This window comes from Glandiceps talaboti, chromosome 8, assembly GCF_964340395.1.
Source record: "Glandiceps talaboti chromosome 8, keGlaTala1.1, whole genome shotgun sequence".
Classification (NCBI taxonomy): domain Eukaryota; kingdom Metazoa; phylum Hemichordata; class Enteropneusta; family Spengelidae; genus Glandiceps; species Glandiceps talaboti.
Window position 1 is genome coordinate 22,503,091 of NC_135556.1, and position 18,415 is coordinate 22,521,505.

Consider the following 18,415-nt stretch of genomic DNA (forward strand, 5'->3'; position numbering starts at 1 on the left):
ATTCATTGAATTGTCTCTATTGCGGACGAACGCTTTTCAAAAGTAACTTTGTGGAGGTAGTTGGATGTCTGCTTCGATTTTTCTCCATTTTGAATACCAGCTGGTTACATTTCATGACTTTCTAAGATGAATTTGGTCGGAAGGAGCACTTTCGAAATGTTTTATGCCATCAGACATGCAAATGTCACATTATCTATGCACTGTCCTTGATGCCTTTATGCAAGTTGTCAGTAAAGTGTCCAGTCAACAAAGCAATTTTCACTGACAAGTTGTCAGTCTGTTGTCCGAAATCATAGTCCAGCCCACGCTTGCACCACCCCTAGGCATTGTGTACAACTGGAGGTGTCAAATTGCAGACTCTGTGTCGCCGGATCTGTGACGTCAGGCTACTTCTGCGCATAGGCGCCGAGGCAGGTTGACTAGTCACATAGAATCAGAATTAACATGCCTCCGCAGAAACTAAGTTCCTATATTTAAAACCCATAAATTTACAAGACAAATAATTTTCTTTAAAATCATCGATAGCAACTTGCCTCGCATAATAACCGCGTGGTTATTTTAGTGATGATGGTTAGGATACTAAATGGACCGACATCTGAAAATAGTTCGTAACTTTACCCAATTAATTAGTAGCGGAACGTTTTTCGTACTGCTATGATAGTAAATCAGCCGTTCGCCTGAGTGTCGCCAGTGTTCTGTACTAGTTGTGAAAACGTAAAGATAGGAATTTTTCATGGAAAATCATCTCGCACTTCATTCCCCGACCCGGTCGCTGTAGTTTCCGAAACAGACCGTCTCCGAGAGTCACTGCCAAGTAGGAGGTAAGTTTTAGACCATTGTTAGGAAATGTTCTCGACTGTTTCCGCATCGAAATTTGAGTCATTGAATGGACGACGCCATGTTGACTACTCGTAGGGTTGCTATATCAGGGACAGTACAGTGTAATGATAGACTGCCTCGAGGCTGCTCGCTGCACAAACGCTGTTTTTTACCAGCAGCTCGCCACGAATATCTGCAACTGTTTGCTCCTTAGAGAAGATTTTCCCTACCCTGAACCATCTGTTGGTATATTTACAGACGGCCTATACCGCATTCTGGAGTACGATACAGTGCGCGGTAAGCCTGGGGCTCAGATCTGAATCCCTAGCCGCCATTTTGAATGTTGCTTGTTGGATAATACGACTGCTATCAACTTCCGAATGTTTTGGAGATCTTCCGGTGAATTGTTCAACTTTCTAATAGCGAGACTATTATTTCATGACATTTCCGCAACAGAAGCACTAATGAGGAATTCAATTGACTGAACTCTTGTCGCATTTTTCTTAGTGGCAATTTCGAACGGACCCTCCCACGTTCGTCCAGAGCCTAATGCCAGCTGTTTAATCCCATGTTCTGATGTATTTAGAAACTGTCACATTCGTGGAATTTAGGCGAGAAAAACCCCCACAACCTTATATCGTATAGGTGGGATTTTGTATGTTTTCGCACGGCTGTTTGTTGTCGATACCTCTGCATACGTACAATCAAATAATATTCGGCATGAACGCGGAAGTCTTACAACAGAAGGTGTATTTGTGTGGTTTCGTTGATGTTATATATATCTGTCAAAAGACGCTTGTGTTTGATTCTCTCACCGTCTTACTCTTTATGTTTTTCTTTCAGCACTTCTAACCCCGTGTATTGTTAAGAGTACAAAGAACAACTATCAGTCGTTCACCTGGCAATCGTGAGGTTCGCAGACAGGATTTCGCCAATTCTACCAAGACGTTTTGAAGGATCAAGCCGACGTGTATATTGTATTTTTCTTCGAAGCGAAATCCCTGTGCCTCCAGTTGAATGGACTTTCATACCTAGTGGGGCAACCCATAAGCAAAAATGACAATGGCTAGTCTACTTTCGTTTACGAACCCAGCAGTCAAACGGCTGCTCGGATGGAAACAGGGTGATGAGGAGGAGAAATGGGCAGAAAAAGCAGTTGATGCTTTAGTGAAAAAATTGAAGAAAAAGAAAGGGGCCATGGAGGAACTTGAAAAGGCTCTTAGCCGTCCTGGAGAACCTAGTAAATGTGTCACCATTCCCCGTTCTCTTGATGGAAGGCTTCAAGTGTCACATAGAAAAGGCCTTCCACATGTCATATACTGCAGAGTTTGGCGATGGCCAGATCTTCAGAGTCATCATGAGTTAAAAGCCCTTGATTCCTGTGAATATGCTTTTGGAACAAAACAGAAAGAAGTGTGCATCAACCCATACCATTATAAGAGAGTTGAAAGCCCAGGTATGTTGTTTAATTAATACTACAGCTGTAGTTTCACTGGATTTGGCATTATTTGTATATTTAGATATTGTTTACTTTATAATTTAATGTTTATTATTTTAAGAAATTGTGATGGTAATTTTCTCCTGTTGAAGACTTTGTTTTGAAAGTAGTAGTGTTTGTATAGCCTACTTCCTATTTCAAACATTTAATTAGTATGTTGTGGTCATTTTCATTCACAAATAGAAGTGATGGTGCCCATGAGTCTACAGTTGACTCACACTTTCTGATTGGTGTCTTTCAATTAGACAGATGGCCACCAACCAATCAGCATTGATTTAGTAACCGAGATATTTATAATTCTCCAGTCAATCTCTGTGTTGAAAATTTTACTGGTTTAATGCCACCCACGAATATGGTTCTGATTTTCTCTATATAAACTGTTAATCTTCACTATTCCAGTGAAAGCTTGGTGAATGGAATGCTGGTCATAAAATTCTCAAATAGCACATAATTACTGCAGACCCTATTGTTATGGATTTTATCAGATAGCAAGTGTTAATGTGACATACTTTGGTGTTGGATTAGCACCTCTATGTCAGGTACTTTACAGCAGCTATATGGAGTGGAATTGCTTTCTATATATGTTTGTTTTGTATACCAGTTTGCCCTTTTTGACATCTAGTGACAAAGCTTCAGTATCAACAACATAGACATGCAAAGGATGATGGCAACTGTATTTGGGGAATAAGCTGAGTTGATATGATGATGCTCTGTGAACATAGCAAAAGCTAAGAGTTGAGATGGAGTTGAGTTTTGCTGACAGTATCAGGTTTTCTTATTTGTTATTTATGGAATGAATGGAGGACTTTTTGAGGTAGTCCAGCTTATTGAAACACATTTTTAAAACTAAATCTTAGTGTCATGTGCAGATCAAGATCTGTTTCTCATAAATCATTCTACATACTTCTGTATCATTTAAAAATTATAGATATGTAAAATAATGCTGTTCACACTAGTTAAGAAAATTAATAAAAAAACGGAGAGTCATCAAGCCCCTAGCTTTCATTCAAGCAAGCTGTGTATACCAATTGTGGTAATTGTATGGAGTCTGTGCATGACATTGAAATATATAGCAGGAGGCAGGTTTGATTAATCTTTGAAGCTTGATGTGATTAAATTAATGCAATTATTCGAGGCATAGATATGACAGCTAGACTACGCCAAATATTCATAGAAGGAATTCTGTGCATATAAATCACAGGGGTGGTTAGCTAATTATGATGTTTGACTTCATTGAGTAACTATGTGCTCCACTATCCTGGATCTCAGCTTGGGAGTCCAGGAGAGAATGTAAGGTCATGGGATTGCAGAGAAAACATGAAATGAATAATGCAGATTGGTATGGCTAGCTAGCTTAGTCATCATGAATGTATATTACCAGCTGAAGTGTTACAAGCTTCATACATATTACCATGAATGAGGTCAGACTCGCTAAATAAATGACACATTTTCATGGGGAAGGGTTTTAACCATCACAGAAGCAAGCAACTGGAAAACTGGAAAAGTGTTTCCAGAGTTGACCTCCGTCAATAATTTACAAGGTACACTATGTAGCTATTAATCAAGGAATGCTTTTGTGTAATCATTCAGGTACAAGGTAAAGTTGACACATTAATCACATTATTAACGAAAGAAATTGAGAAAATAAACTGATAAAGGCCTTTTTGCCCAAGATATTTTGCTGCTTAAGTAAGTAATTGAAAAATAAATAAATTAAATATTATAAATGAAATTGAAAAGAATGGTAAAGGTTAGTGTATTTTGGAAGTACTATTTGTTCACTACGTGGTTGTTACTTTTGACCTTTCAAAATATGGAAGCATTTATATAGAGCTATTCAATTGAATTATGAAGGCTCAGTCAAATCCGCTTAGTTGAGAACTATTTTATTCAATTTCCTGATTTAGTTGCGACTTTTAGCATGAAAATCGACAGGAAACCAGTGAACACAATATCAAATTTAACCCTTAATACATGAACTATTGATAATAAATGGATAGGAAGTATAGTCATTCGAAAAAAATGTCCATTTAAAAAGCTGAATATAAGATCAAAAATATCTCTGATTGAATTTGGACAGAATAAAACATTAAAACATGGTGTCAGGAAAGAGATGGAATGATTTAAGATATACATGATGGGGTGCTGGCTGAGTTGAGTAAAACCACTTGAACATTACATTTTTCATTGACTGAGGGTTTCCATTGAAGAGGAAAGGGTCTGAACTTGTTTCTTATTCTCCATGATATGTTATACTCTTTGCTTGTGAGGGGGTAGGGGTGTACTGACAGTTTTGACAACGTCATAACATCCAAGTGCGCTGTATTTTCTCAGACAAGAATTGCGCCCATTGTAATTAGAGAATTTAGACCAGATTACATGTAACATTTCAGATTGTCAATAAAAAAAGTACCTGGATGATATCTCAAGTTTATTTTGTCAATATATATATAGCATTGGGAAAACTAAATCCATGGAACACGGAGAAGTAAGCAAGATAGAAGAATATGTCAGCTTTGTTCATTTAGAGTGTAGTACAATTGGCATGATTAGGTCGACAGTCTTGTGCTGGCCAATTTAATTCCAGTCTTGCAAAAATGTAGGGCTCCAAGCCAAATTTCTCCTAGGAAATGTCCAATGATTGGACAATAGAAAACAAGCCTTGAAGTATGTCTTGTTTTGTCAAGACAGCACATAATTAGACTTGAAAAGAGTGTGATGTTGGATTGGGACAAAGACTTGTCTCATTTAGTGGTGCCACATTGCCTGTACTGAATTCATGCACAGTTAGTAAGCTGCAAACACACCAAGGGTTTGGGAATTCAGTCTGTACCCTGTCTCTTGATTTCCTGCTGGTAATGCATTCACTGGTATCAACCACGGGAGACAGTGGTGTTATGTGTTGCCAAACACTCAGTGACTATACTCCCTTCTAGATCGCCACCCATCCTCTTCCAGAGTGAAAAGGATAAATGAGGAAAGTCAGCGTTTCTATTTCTAGGCACCATAAAAAAATCAACATTTTGAAGATATTAGTATGATTGATACATTATGATGGTTTTAATTAACAACATCAGACGCTGCTGAAATAAATGATAAATGAATGAATAAATACATGATATTCAGGTGAAATATATTGTCACCTGATACTTGGAAAGCAAGATTACTGCAGTTACAATGTGTGGTGGTAAATGTTTTTATGGGGGCTTTTCTATAGTCTTCTTGAATGAAGGAATTTTGGTAACTTTTATTACTGTGCCTAGGTCTGGCATATCCTGATGGCAGTTTTAGCAATACTGGTCTTTGTGATGGCAACTTGCTGTTCCTGTGGAGGTTTGGGATTGTTCATTATAGAAAACTACTGCCCATTAAGTGCACACTTTCTGAAATACAAGCTTGTCACAGCATATTTCAGCTGCTTTGAACACAAGTTCCCTTTCATATCAGGGGAAATATATTTTCAAAGTCTTGCAGTATATACTGCTTTACTAGTAAAGCATGATATGCCAGGCAGTCATTTTAAAACATAGATCCCACTTGTAGAAAAAAATGTTCAAGCTGGCAGTGGATTTAGTCACATTGTATCACTTGAATGGAAATAAAGCCCAGTCTTGATACATTGTTACTAAGTGAAAAGAACTAGAGCTTAATCTTGCTACATTGACATTTTTCAATGTGTAACACTTGAAAGGCTCAGGGTATAGAAAATCATTGTTTTAGTACCATCAGAGTGCTGAACCAGGTGGGAAAAATAGTCGAAGATGTTCTCTCTCTTACAAAGGATTATGGATACTAGTTGTAATTTATGCAGCGAGGTAACCCAAATGTGAAAGCAATGATACATTAGATTTCCACTCTTTTATCAAAAAGTAAAGTTTAATGTTTACAAAAATCTTTTTTATATTGTGCTGTTTATGAAACGATGACCTCGCTACATTGGAATACAGCTGTTTATCATAGCCTAGGAATGGTACTTCCTGTGTACTTGATCTAGTAGAGTTGCAGGTTATCACCCCATCATTGCAATTTGGCATTGCTTTACAAAATGACCTATGTGTGTGAATGACAGTTGTAGAGTTTTTTGCTGATATATTTGGGTGCCATTCTCCTTGAAAGTAGACCAAGTGTAAATATATGGGGTTATTGTATATATCATGTTGCACTTCAGGTCAGCCTACTGGCACCAGACTTGATGGCCCAGTCATGGTAACCAAGATTAGAGAGATCCATTGGCACACCCGTTGCTACCCTGCATGGAGTGCTTTGAAAGTAAATGGGAATTTTATGGAGGTGAAAAAAAGACAAAAACAAATAAGTAGTCATGAAGTTTCAATGACTGTATAGTCATTTTACCATTTCATTGCTAAACATACATCACATCATGATGATTGATGTTTTTGTCAAAGCATCTTCCTAGCTCAAAAAATTGAATTAATTTTTTTGTACCATATTACTGCCAGTACTGGCCTGTAAATCCATGGTCTCTTGTCTTATAGTATGGGTAAACAATTAGTAGGCCAGATCAGCATGGATTCTTGGCTGTTAGTTTTTTAAGCTATCATTCCCATCACAGATCATGGATATTAAAAATTATTTCAGTAATATTTGTAGCACCCCAAAATATGTGAAAATAGTCTGTAACTTCACATGTGAAATATGGTACTGTAGTTGGTAAAATCATTTCTCATATTGTTTGACTGCTTCTGAAATTGTGGAGTATGTAAAGAAACTGGGTTCCTCAACTTGCTATTCAAAAAAAAAAATCAAAACTACTAAGTACTATCGAGTGGTTATATAAATACAGATGGGTAAATAGTTCTAGGGTGATTCATAGCTTGTAAAAGTACCAAGTTTATTTCAAAGCCTTTCCAAAAGAAAACCCTTTCAAACTACTGGGGCTATTGAGTGGTCATATAAATACAGATGGGTAAAGTCTGAGTTCTAGGGTGTGTATGACTATCTGATCAGATGTGATTCATAGCTTGTGAAAGTACCAAGTTTACCTTTTGTCTTCAATGAAACAAAGCCCATTATCTATTATGAAAGAGGTAAGTAAACTGTCAACAGCTAATGCATTCATCTCTTGGTTTGTATCCTGTTTGTATAGCTGTTACTGTTGTGAGGTCCAGCCATGTGTCCTGTACATGTTAGCACATGGTCTGAAAAGTTGCACCATTTAGTACAAACACCTGCAGGGGGAGGAGGGGAGAGGAGGTGTAAAAGTTTGACCTGTATTGTAATGTTAGATACAATGCTCTATATTAATCAAAACCTTGGATGAGAGAAGTTTTACAAGTTTGTTTCTCAATGGATCATCAGAGGTTGCTGAATAGCAGTATAGTAACTCTATACATGCAATTTTCATGACTAAAATATTGTGCAATCATCCTAAGTGGTTACATTTGCATAAAGTTGTGTTTTTAACCCACAGATGATGGCCTTATTCAAAAAATGTCAACATTCCTAGCAGTTGAAAATGCATGTTTTATTAACATAAGACATGCATTGATGTGGTTACAAGTTTATAACAGACATTGGTTGTTTAGCTGTGACTTTTTTCTTTTGATAAAACAGTGATAAACTACATGTAGTATTACCCATACTTTCAACAACTATAATCACAATGAATCAACATGTGTACACATATTCGTGCCTTTGTTCTATGTGTTCTCATCAGAGATACAGCTTCAACATAAAACATACATAAACTTCATAAATCATCAAAAAGTTGTAATTCCTCACTTTTGTTTTGATTTATCTAATTTCAGACGACCATTTCTTCAACATCATTTAGTATGTATGTATGTATGTATGTATGTATGTATGTATGTATGTATGTACGTACATATGTATGTACGTACGTACGTACGTACGTACATACGTATGTATGTATGTATGTATGTATGTATGTATGTATGTATGTATGTATGTGTTTTTATAAATGACCTCTTGACTGAGACTTGAATATTCATTCATGCTGCCAAAAAATCACAGGCACCAATAAGAGAGTGACTTAGAGTGACTTGAGATCACATGAATATTAATTTTTTGATCAACTCTTGCGTAGCTTGCAAAGTGCCATCTCTGGAGTCACTGAATGGGGCTGAGTCTTGTTAAAAAGATAACATTTTAAATGTTATTTTGGAATTTTTGTGTTTTCAATTTTATTTAAAAGGTATGATAAAGGTAAGACAGTGGACATTGAAGACATTTTTCCAACACAACCTTTTGCCCACATTTGTTTGATTTCTAGTGGCCTGCACTGATCTTGTGCTCTGTAACTTGTGAACTTCATCTGTATAATACTAAGTGGTAGATGTTCGTTTTGTGTCTGAAATTTTTTTATGAATCAACACAATAGAGTTCAAATATATAATTAATTAGTTCTGTTTGACTGCTGTACGTAACATTTGTTGGGTTTGTTGCTATAAATGGTGGCTTTCCAAAGCTATTCATTTCGTTTGAGATAAGTTTTAATTTGTATTTGTTTCATCTTTACATTTCAGTTTGATAAAAAAAAAAACCAAACATGTTTTACACATTTTTCTGAAAAGAAAACATGAAATAACATTTGTAGCATTACAAAACGTACACAAAGTAAATAAGTAAGTGCATGATTATCTGAAGGCAGATATAACTGATTATTTTTGTCTGAAACTGAAGACTTCATGGCATCGCACTGTCATTACACAAACTTGTTTCACAAGCATCATGTATAGGTCTTCACTACAGTATCAGTAACTTGAGAACAATAGTAGTAGGTTGGCTGAATTACATGTCCTGCAAAGGATATTCTTGTTCATGGTGTCGAACGTTTATGTTTATGGTGTATGAGAATGAAACAAACTTGGGGTTAAGGGTCAGGTGTCATTGCCCTAGTGAGGTCAAAGGTAGCCGTTCTCCAAGTGTGTCCAGTAATTGATTGTTGGCTTGTCAACCATGATTGTGATGGCATGTCTAGGATTTGGAGCTGCCAAACAGTAGGAAGTCATGGCTGGCTTAGTTTACAGGGTGAAACTGTAGAAATGTTTTGATGAAGCAGCAAAGTGCACACAGCCATATCTTGCTATAAGATTGAAAACATAGGATTTATGTACTCAGTGGGTCTAGTGATTTAGTTTGAGTGCTTTGCCCTAGGTGACTATGAAATGTAATTGTTGGAGGAGTCTGGTAGGCAGACTTAGAGACTCCTGGTGTATTGAAGACCATGATAAGAATGTATATAGAGTTTGGTAGCTCTACCTGGAGACGGATTCTACCCAGGTGTACACAGACATTACTTGTGTACCAGACAACTCAATAACAATTTGGAATCTATCTGTCATATATGAATGAAGTGTTGTTAATTTTATGGTTCTAAGTGGTATACTATGGAGGTAGTGATGTATTTTCTTCTAAAGCCAGGATTTGTGAAACTCAAAATAGATAAATGAATTGAGAATGTTGATAACCTGCAAGTACTGCAGTATCGTCAATGTTTGTTCAAGTTCTTTGAAATATTAAATTTTGTTTTAAATTAATTTCACCAAACGTTTCTTTTGTGCTAAAATAAAACACAAGCAAAATTACTTTTTTATGCAAAGTTACCATCCATATCTTCCTAAATGTGGAAAAAGTAGGGCCAGGCAAACAGACAATTTGTCTTGTCAGTAAAAATTAACGTCCTTGACAAATTACAGTGCATGGTATGTGAATGCACTCCTATGAGTTGTAGATATACTCAAACAAGTTAAACAATACATTTGATTCAATTTGATATGATGTTTGTCAAGAAGATCATTCATAAAAAAATTCATGGCTTGCCCAGAGACTTGGCTATCTGACTTGACAATTTTATTTTGATGAACAAAACATTTGACCTAGATAGTCTTTAGCATAGGGTAGGTCATGGCCTTGCTTACCACAGTCCCAAACATTACAATCAGAATGGAGTCAATAGTTCACAAAAAATATATATCATGGACGAGAAATGATATAGCAGATGGGTATTGATCAGAAAAGTTCTGTGATTTTCATTGCTTACAAAATTATGGAAAGGCTGGTAACTTGTCTGTATAAGGAAGTCCTGTTGTAATTGAATTACTGGTGGTTTCCTTCTAAACAAAAGACAAAACTGTTTTTTTTTTTTAAATCTATACCTGTTCATTATCTTGCAGTATTGCCTCCTGTATTGGTCCCTCGTCACAGTGAAGGTATCCCATCTCATAGTCTACTCGCATTTCGGAATGTCCCAGAGCCTGCATATCCACACAATGCAACCTATCCACAGAGTTTCCAAAATCCACCATTACCTCCAGGTGGAGGTAGTGGGCCACAACGACCACCACCATCCCATCCACAGCCTCAGCAATCACCAGCTCCAAGTACACAGCCAGGAAGTCCATTTGCTTTGCCAGGTAAGCATCGACTCTAATATAGCAATATTTAGGGTCCATTTGGAGCAGTTCCCAGAGGGAGCTATTACAATGGGGCTCTATCCATGTATGTATGTTTGTCCATACACATCTCTGATGTGTAATGGCTGATTTCTTTTAAATCTGGCACAAAGATGAGAAATTGTGTAGGAAATATGTACATCAGTTTGTTTCACGACATATGCACATTTCACCAAATGGTGGCCATATTTGTCATTCAAAATCAATATATACCAGGTGACTCAAAAACTGGTACATAGAGACACTGTTCAAGTGTCTTGCATATTATCAGGAGCAAGATTTCTTAAGACCATGACCTTTTACTTTGACCTTGACCTTCAGGGTCAAATATCAAAATCCAGATATTTCTTGCAGATTGTAGATACTTTGTGTATTGAAGTGTAGCTAGTTTCTTTCAGAGTTTGTTTACAGGTGATGCAGAACAATGAAATAAACACATCATCATGTATTACTTTTGATGATCATATAACTTTTATTACAGCGAAATGAGTTCAGTCGTGCTATGTGCATATAGTATAAGTGTGTGTGTGTGTCTGTCTGTCTGTCTGTCTGTCTGTAAACAGTAAAATGATAGTGTATATTGCATAGGTAACAACAAGCCTGGATTGGCATATGGATATTAACATCTTGTTAAAAATAGCACACAAACATCATTTCACTAGTCACATTTTCCTTACATCAAGCTATCATTTTGCCCTGCTATTAAAAGTTGTTTGTAACACACACAGTGTGGTAATGTTGTCGAAAGGTAATTTCTAGTTTACTAAATTTCCCCCATGTATGACAAGGTCTCTATAAACCTGAAACACTGCAAAGTAGTAATGTGTTGTCCAACAGATAAATTTTCCATGACAGGGCTTCTATAAAGTAATACTGCAAAGTTTAAATGTATTGTGATCTACTAGTGAAGACTTACTCTTTCTAATCTCCTACTTAACTGACATTCCAAAGATGAACACTGTGTACTGATCAAATGAACTTTTATTTGCCCTACCTCATGAAGTTTAGTGAATGATAAGAATCTAAGCATTCCTGATTAGTGTAATTTCAACATGAATAGTGAGAGTAACAAGAAGAGCATGATCCATTCCAGTCCTAGCACATCATTGAATGAATGTCAGAGTTTGATTTGATAGATAAATAATCATCTCACTTCTCACATTCTCAGTGAGATGAGATTTTGAGCACTGATGGTTAACTTAATTTCAACAAAGTTGGCAGTCACAACAGGTCCTACCCCTTCTCATTGCATGAAACTCAAAGTTTGATTTGGTAAATCCATATATCCATCCCTCTTCCTTCTCAGCACTTCATCATTGCACAAATTCCAAACTATTATTTGATATTTCTGATTAGTAAGAAGTAGATATGTTTCTAGTTATAGTTTCCTACTAAGATTCCATGGTCCTATTCTACCACATGGTTGTTTTACAACAGCATACACACCTGTCAGATGGGGACTAAGCCTCTGCTCTCTCTGTATAAGCTGTGAAGTATTTGCTTTCCCATGCTTTGCAGGTGTGCATGTGCTATTATTTAAGCAATTGCAAGTATTTCCAATCAAATTAGAGTAGTGTGTCATGTTTCAGATGTGATGTTATCTTGATTCAGTAAACCTGTGTTGGTAAACTAATGCAGCTATTATTTTTGGCAAATCTAGAAATGTTGCACGTCCTGTGTTCATTGATTACACCCTAAATTTTGAAGTTGTTGCACACTTGTGTATTTCACCTCATGAATTTAAACACATCTCTGGCGACATGAAAGCTTTGGGCTGTAAATGCATACAATGTTATTAGAATATGTTTGCTGTATGCTGTTGAGAGTGGACTTGCGTGATTCAGCCCTATAGGGTATGTGTGTAATATGTACAAAATATGCCAAGATGTAACAGCAATCTCACCACAATGTCATAGCATATACTATCCAAAGTGTCATTCCTGATGTTTTCCATCTGCATCGTAAAATTGGCTACTAACAATATATTTCTTGAAGAGCAAGTCATTTCATAAAACTAAATTGTAATAATCTTGACTTAAAAAAACCCCATGGATTTTATACTTGATGACATTTTTACCATGAAGTAGTTGTTGGTGCTTTCCTCAAAGCACTTGATGAAGTGATTGGTGATTCAACCTTTACAGTCAGTCTGCCTCTTTTTGATTCAATATCCCAATTTTTCACCAATGTTACATTGAATTCAGAATTTATCAGAATATACATGTGAAGTGTATACATTTTGTACTTGAATGCATTGTTATTGTTTGATCATTACCTGCAGCGTATACTATGATCTGTGTAAAGTGTGATTCTGCAGGTTATTCAAAAGATGTGTATGTAGTTACTTATTTATGTGTTTTTCAGCTGAAACACCTCCACCAGCATACATGCCGCCAGAGGACCAAAATCAGAACCAGAATCAAGATCAGCCAATGGAAACCAACCAACCTCAAATAGGACCACAACCATCCCCAGGTATGCAATACATTATTCAATTTATATGTCAGTGAGTTACTGTGCTTTGGGGGCTCACACTATAGACAAACTACTTACACCAGGAGATTAAATGCTCTGGTAATTACCACCATGGTATCACTCACAATGTCACTGTTTTAAATTGCCCATGTTAACTTAGTCAATATGGTGACTGACTCATTTAAATATTTAGCCTTTCAGTTTGATGGACAAGGGGTTAGCAAACTGTTAGCACATTTCCTGTGTTCGTTCCAGATGTTCATACCAGATTTTCAGCATCAGTGAATTGTAAATGTTCTGAGGGCAGCGGATTTGTTGACAGCATTTTTATCACAGAGAGAGCGAGAGAGAGAGAGTTTGGGAAGAGGTTTGAAGTCAAAAATGAAGCAACGATATACACTTCAAGGATGGCAAATATGCTGATAATGATTTCAGGAACTCTTGTAATGGAACACCTGAAATTTTAAAAGTTGTGATCTCAAAGATCACAACACACTCTTGTCGTTAGCCCTGTGCAATGCAATAAGTTGGTGAATAGAGCTGTTTTGGTGGCAAACATTCTTGCAATCACAGGCTACAACTTGGTGATGTTTGCAGCTACACATTTTGAAATTTTGCATGCAATTTAACCTCTCAAAATGCAGTGTAGTTGCAATTACACCAAATTAAAATGGTCTGTTTCTTCATCATTAGGGAATTTGCAGCATTTATATGTTTTGGTGCAATCATTTTGCAACCTAGAAATAGAAACAGTCATTCTTTTGCCAGCCATTGTATACACGAGATGTTACATTAAACATCAAGGAAATCAAGGCAACATTATGGCAATGTAATACTTGGACAGAACTTTTTTATTGAAAATAAATGAAAGATGCAAAAGCTTACAAAATGTTTCAAAGTATACAATGGCTTATATTAAGTGTCAGTGTGTCAACTGTTAAAGTCCATAGTCATAAGCCTAGATTTGCCATTCTTATTCCTACACCTTGTTGAAGAAAGCCAAATCACAGCCAGTGCCTGGAGACAGGCTAGCTCACTATTGACGTCAGTATGGAATATCACTTTCTGCAAGGAAGCAAGATGTTATGTCACTTTTAGACATTTGATGCCCTGAATTTTAACATCATAAATAACTGAGAAATATCGTTTTGTATTTATTCATGTGTTGGAAGAAGATAATGTCTGTGATGAATGGCTTCCATACTCTAATTTCATTAATATATGGGTGTAATAGCATGTCTTGATGTATCAGTGGCATGTTATTAGACCAGGGAATTTAGAAGAGCACTTTGTCAATTTAATTTAGATAACAGAACTCACTGAAAATTACTCTCATAAACACAATACAGATACAATCAAACAAGGAGAGCATTTAATTTAATACATTTGTAATGAAGTGTACATGAAGAAGGCTCCTGATCTAGTTGAGTTTCAGAGATAGTCTGAGTATATTACATGACCAGACTCAGTAATACGGAGAGGAAAGAAGCTATCATTGGCCTGATGTACCTATTACAGAAATCAATGGCCTGATATGCATTTAGATTCACAGAAATCAATGGCCTGATATGCATTTAAATCTACAGAAATCAATGGCCAGGTATGCCTTCAAATTTGTAGAAATCAATGGCCTGATATGTCATTTGCAGAATTTGGTGACTTTAATCCTGTTTTTCCCAACTTGTAGATTTTGTGTGTGTATGTGAACAATTACCCCCGGTATAAAGAAGATTACATTTGCAGAAATCAATAGCCTGCTGAACCTTTGCATAAATCTGTCACCTTATGTGCCTTGTGCAGAACTAAATGGCCTGAACGTTTTTGTAAGACTTGCGTGACAAGACAGTGTTATGAAAATATAATATTTAATTTTGTGAAAACAAAATATCAAATTGACACTGTTGATTGAAATCATGTAAGCACACAATATTTCGTATTCTGGGTATTGTGTACATTGTGTACATGATACAGAAACTTGTGGACTGACTTGATCACATCTTTCCATCCATAGCATTACATTGGTGTACAACTCTGACTACACAACAGTGGATCTTAAGATGGTTCCAAGATGTAGTGTGCATCCTCAAATATAGTGAGAAAAGAGGGGGGTGGGGGTGGCAGCGACATTGGTGACTGTCCCTTCATTTGAATAACATACTTCAAGTGATAGATATGTGTTATGGTGGTTTAATGACTACAGTGCGTACAGCAAATTTTCTGATAATGGTATAAATCATGATCTCAACAACATTCACTTGTGCATTTCATCATGGAACCTGAAAGTCAGCTGTTGTTGTTATATATAATTGAGCGGGTAAGCATGTGTGTGAAATGTGATGGGTGTATTAAGTGATGCTTGGCTTTTTTTCTGTAGGACCAAATAGCCCAGTGATACAGGGAGTACTAATGAAAGAAGACAACACAAGCATACTGCATAGTGTTCGATGCAACAGCATTGATGGGCTGTCTCTCGTTACAAGGACAGCTAGTGGCACTTTGGGTCAGTTTCTTTTCTGTGATTTCTCATGAGAGAACCAGGACCATTGACATGTTAACTTCATATTAACTACAGAGGCAATACACCACCTTTCATATTGTTTTAATCCTACAGCATGGAAATTTTGGCAAAATTTAAAACGTTACAATATCACATTTTGAAAATGAAATTTTTTGAAATGAGTACAGGAGTATAAATTTATCACTCTTTAATTTCAACTGCATTTCAGTAACAATTCTAAAAACTTGCATTTTTTTGGAATCTGTTTGTCCATGTTTAAATGCATTAATTTTTGCTGAAATTCCAGTTCCATATTCTCGTCTGTAGTAAGAATGAAATGAAAGACTTGCAATGGTTCCCTCTTCCGTGAGAGGTTATATTTTTTTTTTAATCATTAGTTAGTTTTACAGCATTGCCAAGAAATTTTGAGTTTGGGTTCTTCTTAGTTTGGTGTGGTGTTCAGATTTAGTTAAAAGTGCTAGCTTTCTGTATTATCAAGATATATTCTTCTTTGTTTCCAGATGTAACGCCAATCACCTATCAGGAGCCCCCATACTGGTGCTCAATAGCCTACTATGAATTGAACTCAAGAGTTGGCGAACTGTTCCACGCTTCAAGTACGAGTGTGATAGTGGATGGTTTCACAGATCCTTCAAATAATTCAGATCGGTTCTGTCTCGGACTGCTGTCCAATGTTAATAGGAACTCCACAATAGAAAATACTAGAAGACACATTGGTAAAGGTGAGTTGAACAGTGTCACTTCAACTACAGGATCTCTTTGACATGTAACATTTGCTATTTCTGTAATCTACTTTGTAACGAGTCTTGTTAATTATCAAGTGTGACGTAATTCTTAGATATACTTGAACACTATTTAATGTCGAGTACGCTTGCTGAAATCTTTGGGCGTTTTTCACCCTTTATTTGAATAAATAAAAAACAACAACACTATTGTGTTCTTTTGAGTGAGTGGTCACGAACAGTCAGGGTGAACATAAAGCCCTTGGGGAGACTACTAGTAACCGAGGGGAAAAACTTGAGCACATTTTCTTCACAAAATTTGAAATGAATAACATGCAAACCATTTGAAGATTATGAGAACCCCCACCCCCACCCCCACCCTTCAAATCTCCCAAGGCACTGGTGCCAGTCTGGATGTCAAGGTGTAATATACACATGCCAAAAATCACTATTTATTTTAATTTTTGAAAAGCATGTATTGCAGCTAATTTATTTTTTGTCTCTGCATTAATAAAAAAAAGCTAATCTGTTTTGTTGAATTTGGACATTTTGCTCATCTTTACGAACTTTGATAAAATGATGGAGGAATACTGTAAACTATATTTCAGTTTTCAGTTTCAACATTGTGATTTTTTTTCGTGGGGGTGGGGGTGCACACGCTAAGTTTTGTTGTGAGCTTTGGTAGATTTTACTTAACTTTAACAGAAACACTTTAAGATAACAAAATATCTACATATATTGTCTGTTTTGGGTTGTAGGTGTTCATCTGTACTACGTTGGTGGTGAAGTATATGCTGAGTGTCTGAGTGACAGCAGTATCTTTGTACAGAGTCGTAACTGTAATTACACGCATGGCTTCCATCCAACAACTGTCTGCAAGATCCCACCAGGCTGTAGTCTGAAGATCTTCAACAACCAGGAGTTTGCTGGACTCCTCTCTCAATCAGTCAACCATGGCTTTGAAGCCGTCTATGAACTTACAAAAATGTGCACAATTCGTATGAGCTTTGTGAAAGGCTGGGGTGCGGAGTACCACCGGCAGGATGTTACCAGTACGCCATGTTGGATAGAAATTCACCTACACGGTCCATTGCAGTGGTTAGACAAAGTTCTCACACAGATGGGTTCTCCGCATAATCCTATTTCCTCTGTATCATGATGTAAACTGTGTTTTTCCATTCTACTGAAATGTTTTGTTGTTGTTGCTCACACATTACTGAATATCTACTTATGATGCCAAACTTAAAACTTCAGTTGTCTCATTTTCTTTGTTTTTTCCCCTTTTTTTTCTAAAGAGTACAAGAGTATAGGCTGATGTGCTATTTTGATGAGGGACATACCTCAATAATAGAGTTCTTAAGTTGAAGTAAAAAAGAAAAAAGTTTCAGTGTTCTTCTTGAAATCCTCAAAGGACTGTATCAAATGTTACTAAATTTCTGTTCCTTCCTTCCTTCAAGAAACCATTAAAGCCATTTGTTTATTTGACATAGTTTCCCCTTCTGAGTTGTCACGCAAAATTGATACTGTTAGCAAATGCAATACAGGATTTCTGTATGTAAAAAACAAAAACTAGAGGATTTTTCATAGACAAAAATCTTTAAGACTTGTAAGGAAAATGTTTTCTTTCTTTGAACCCCCCTGCAATAGCTGAGCCATGGTAGTGGGATAGTTTGGTAGGGTGTCATGTATACCCACGTAACTGGTATTTCATACAACTTAAAATGTCATGCCCTTGGCTATACACACCCACCCCAACAGATCCAATTCTAGTGTAATGAGAAAGATGAAGTCTGTTTTCAAGTTACACACACACACACACACACACACACACACACACACACACACACACACACACACACACACACACAGACACAGACACAGACACACACACACACAGACACAGACAGACACACACGCATGCACACACACGCATTATATATATAATTTC

The 18,415-nt window shown here is 36.6% G+C and overlaps 1 protein-coding gene across 2 annotated transcripts; it reads left to right on the top strand.

Moving 5' to 3' along the window:
* The first annotated feature begins 677 nt into the window (after window positions 1–677).
* Window positions 678–18,212, top strand: LOC144438566 (mothers against decapentaplegic homolog 1-like). 2 transcript variants are annotated; one of them, XM_078127649.1, is made up of 7 exons: window positions 678–821; window positions 1,663–2,275; window positions 10,474–10,713; window positions 13,117–13,227; window positions 15,602–15,727; window positions 16,246–16,467; window positions 17,226–18,212. In XM_078127649.1, exons 2-7 carry the CDS (start codon window positions 1,876–1,878, stop codon window positions 17,624–17,626), a joined length of 1,500 nt encoding a protein of 499 aa, XP_077983775.1. In that variant the 5' UTR covers window positions 678–821; window positions 1,663–1,875; the 3' UTR covers window positions 17,627–18,212. The 2 variants fall into 2 exon arrangements, with proteins under 2 accessions (XP_077983775.1, XP_077983776.1); XM_078127650.1 differs by lacking the exon at window positions 15,602–15,727.
* The last annotated feature ends 203 nt before the right edge of the window (window positions 18,213–18,415 follow it).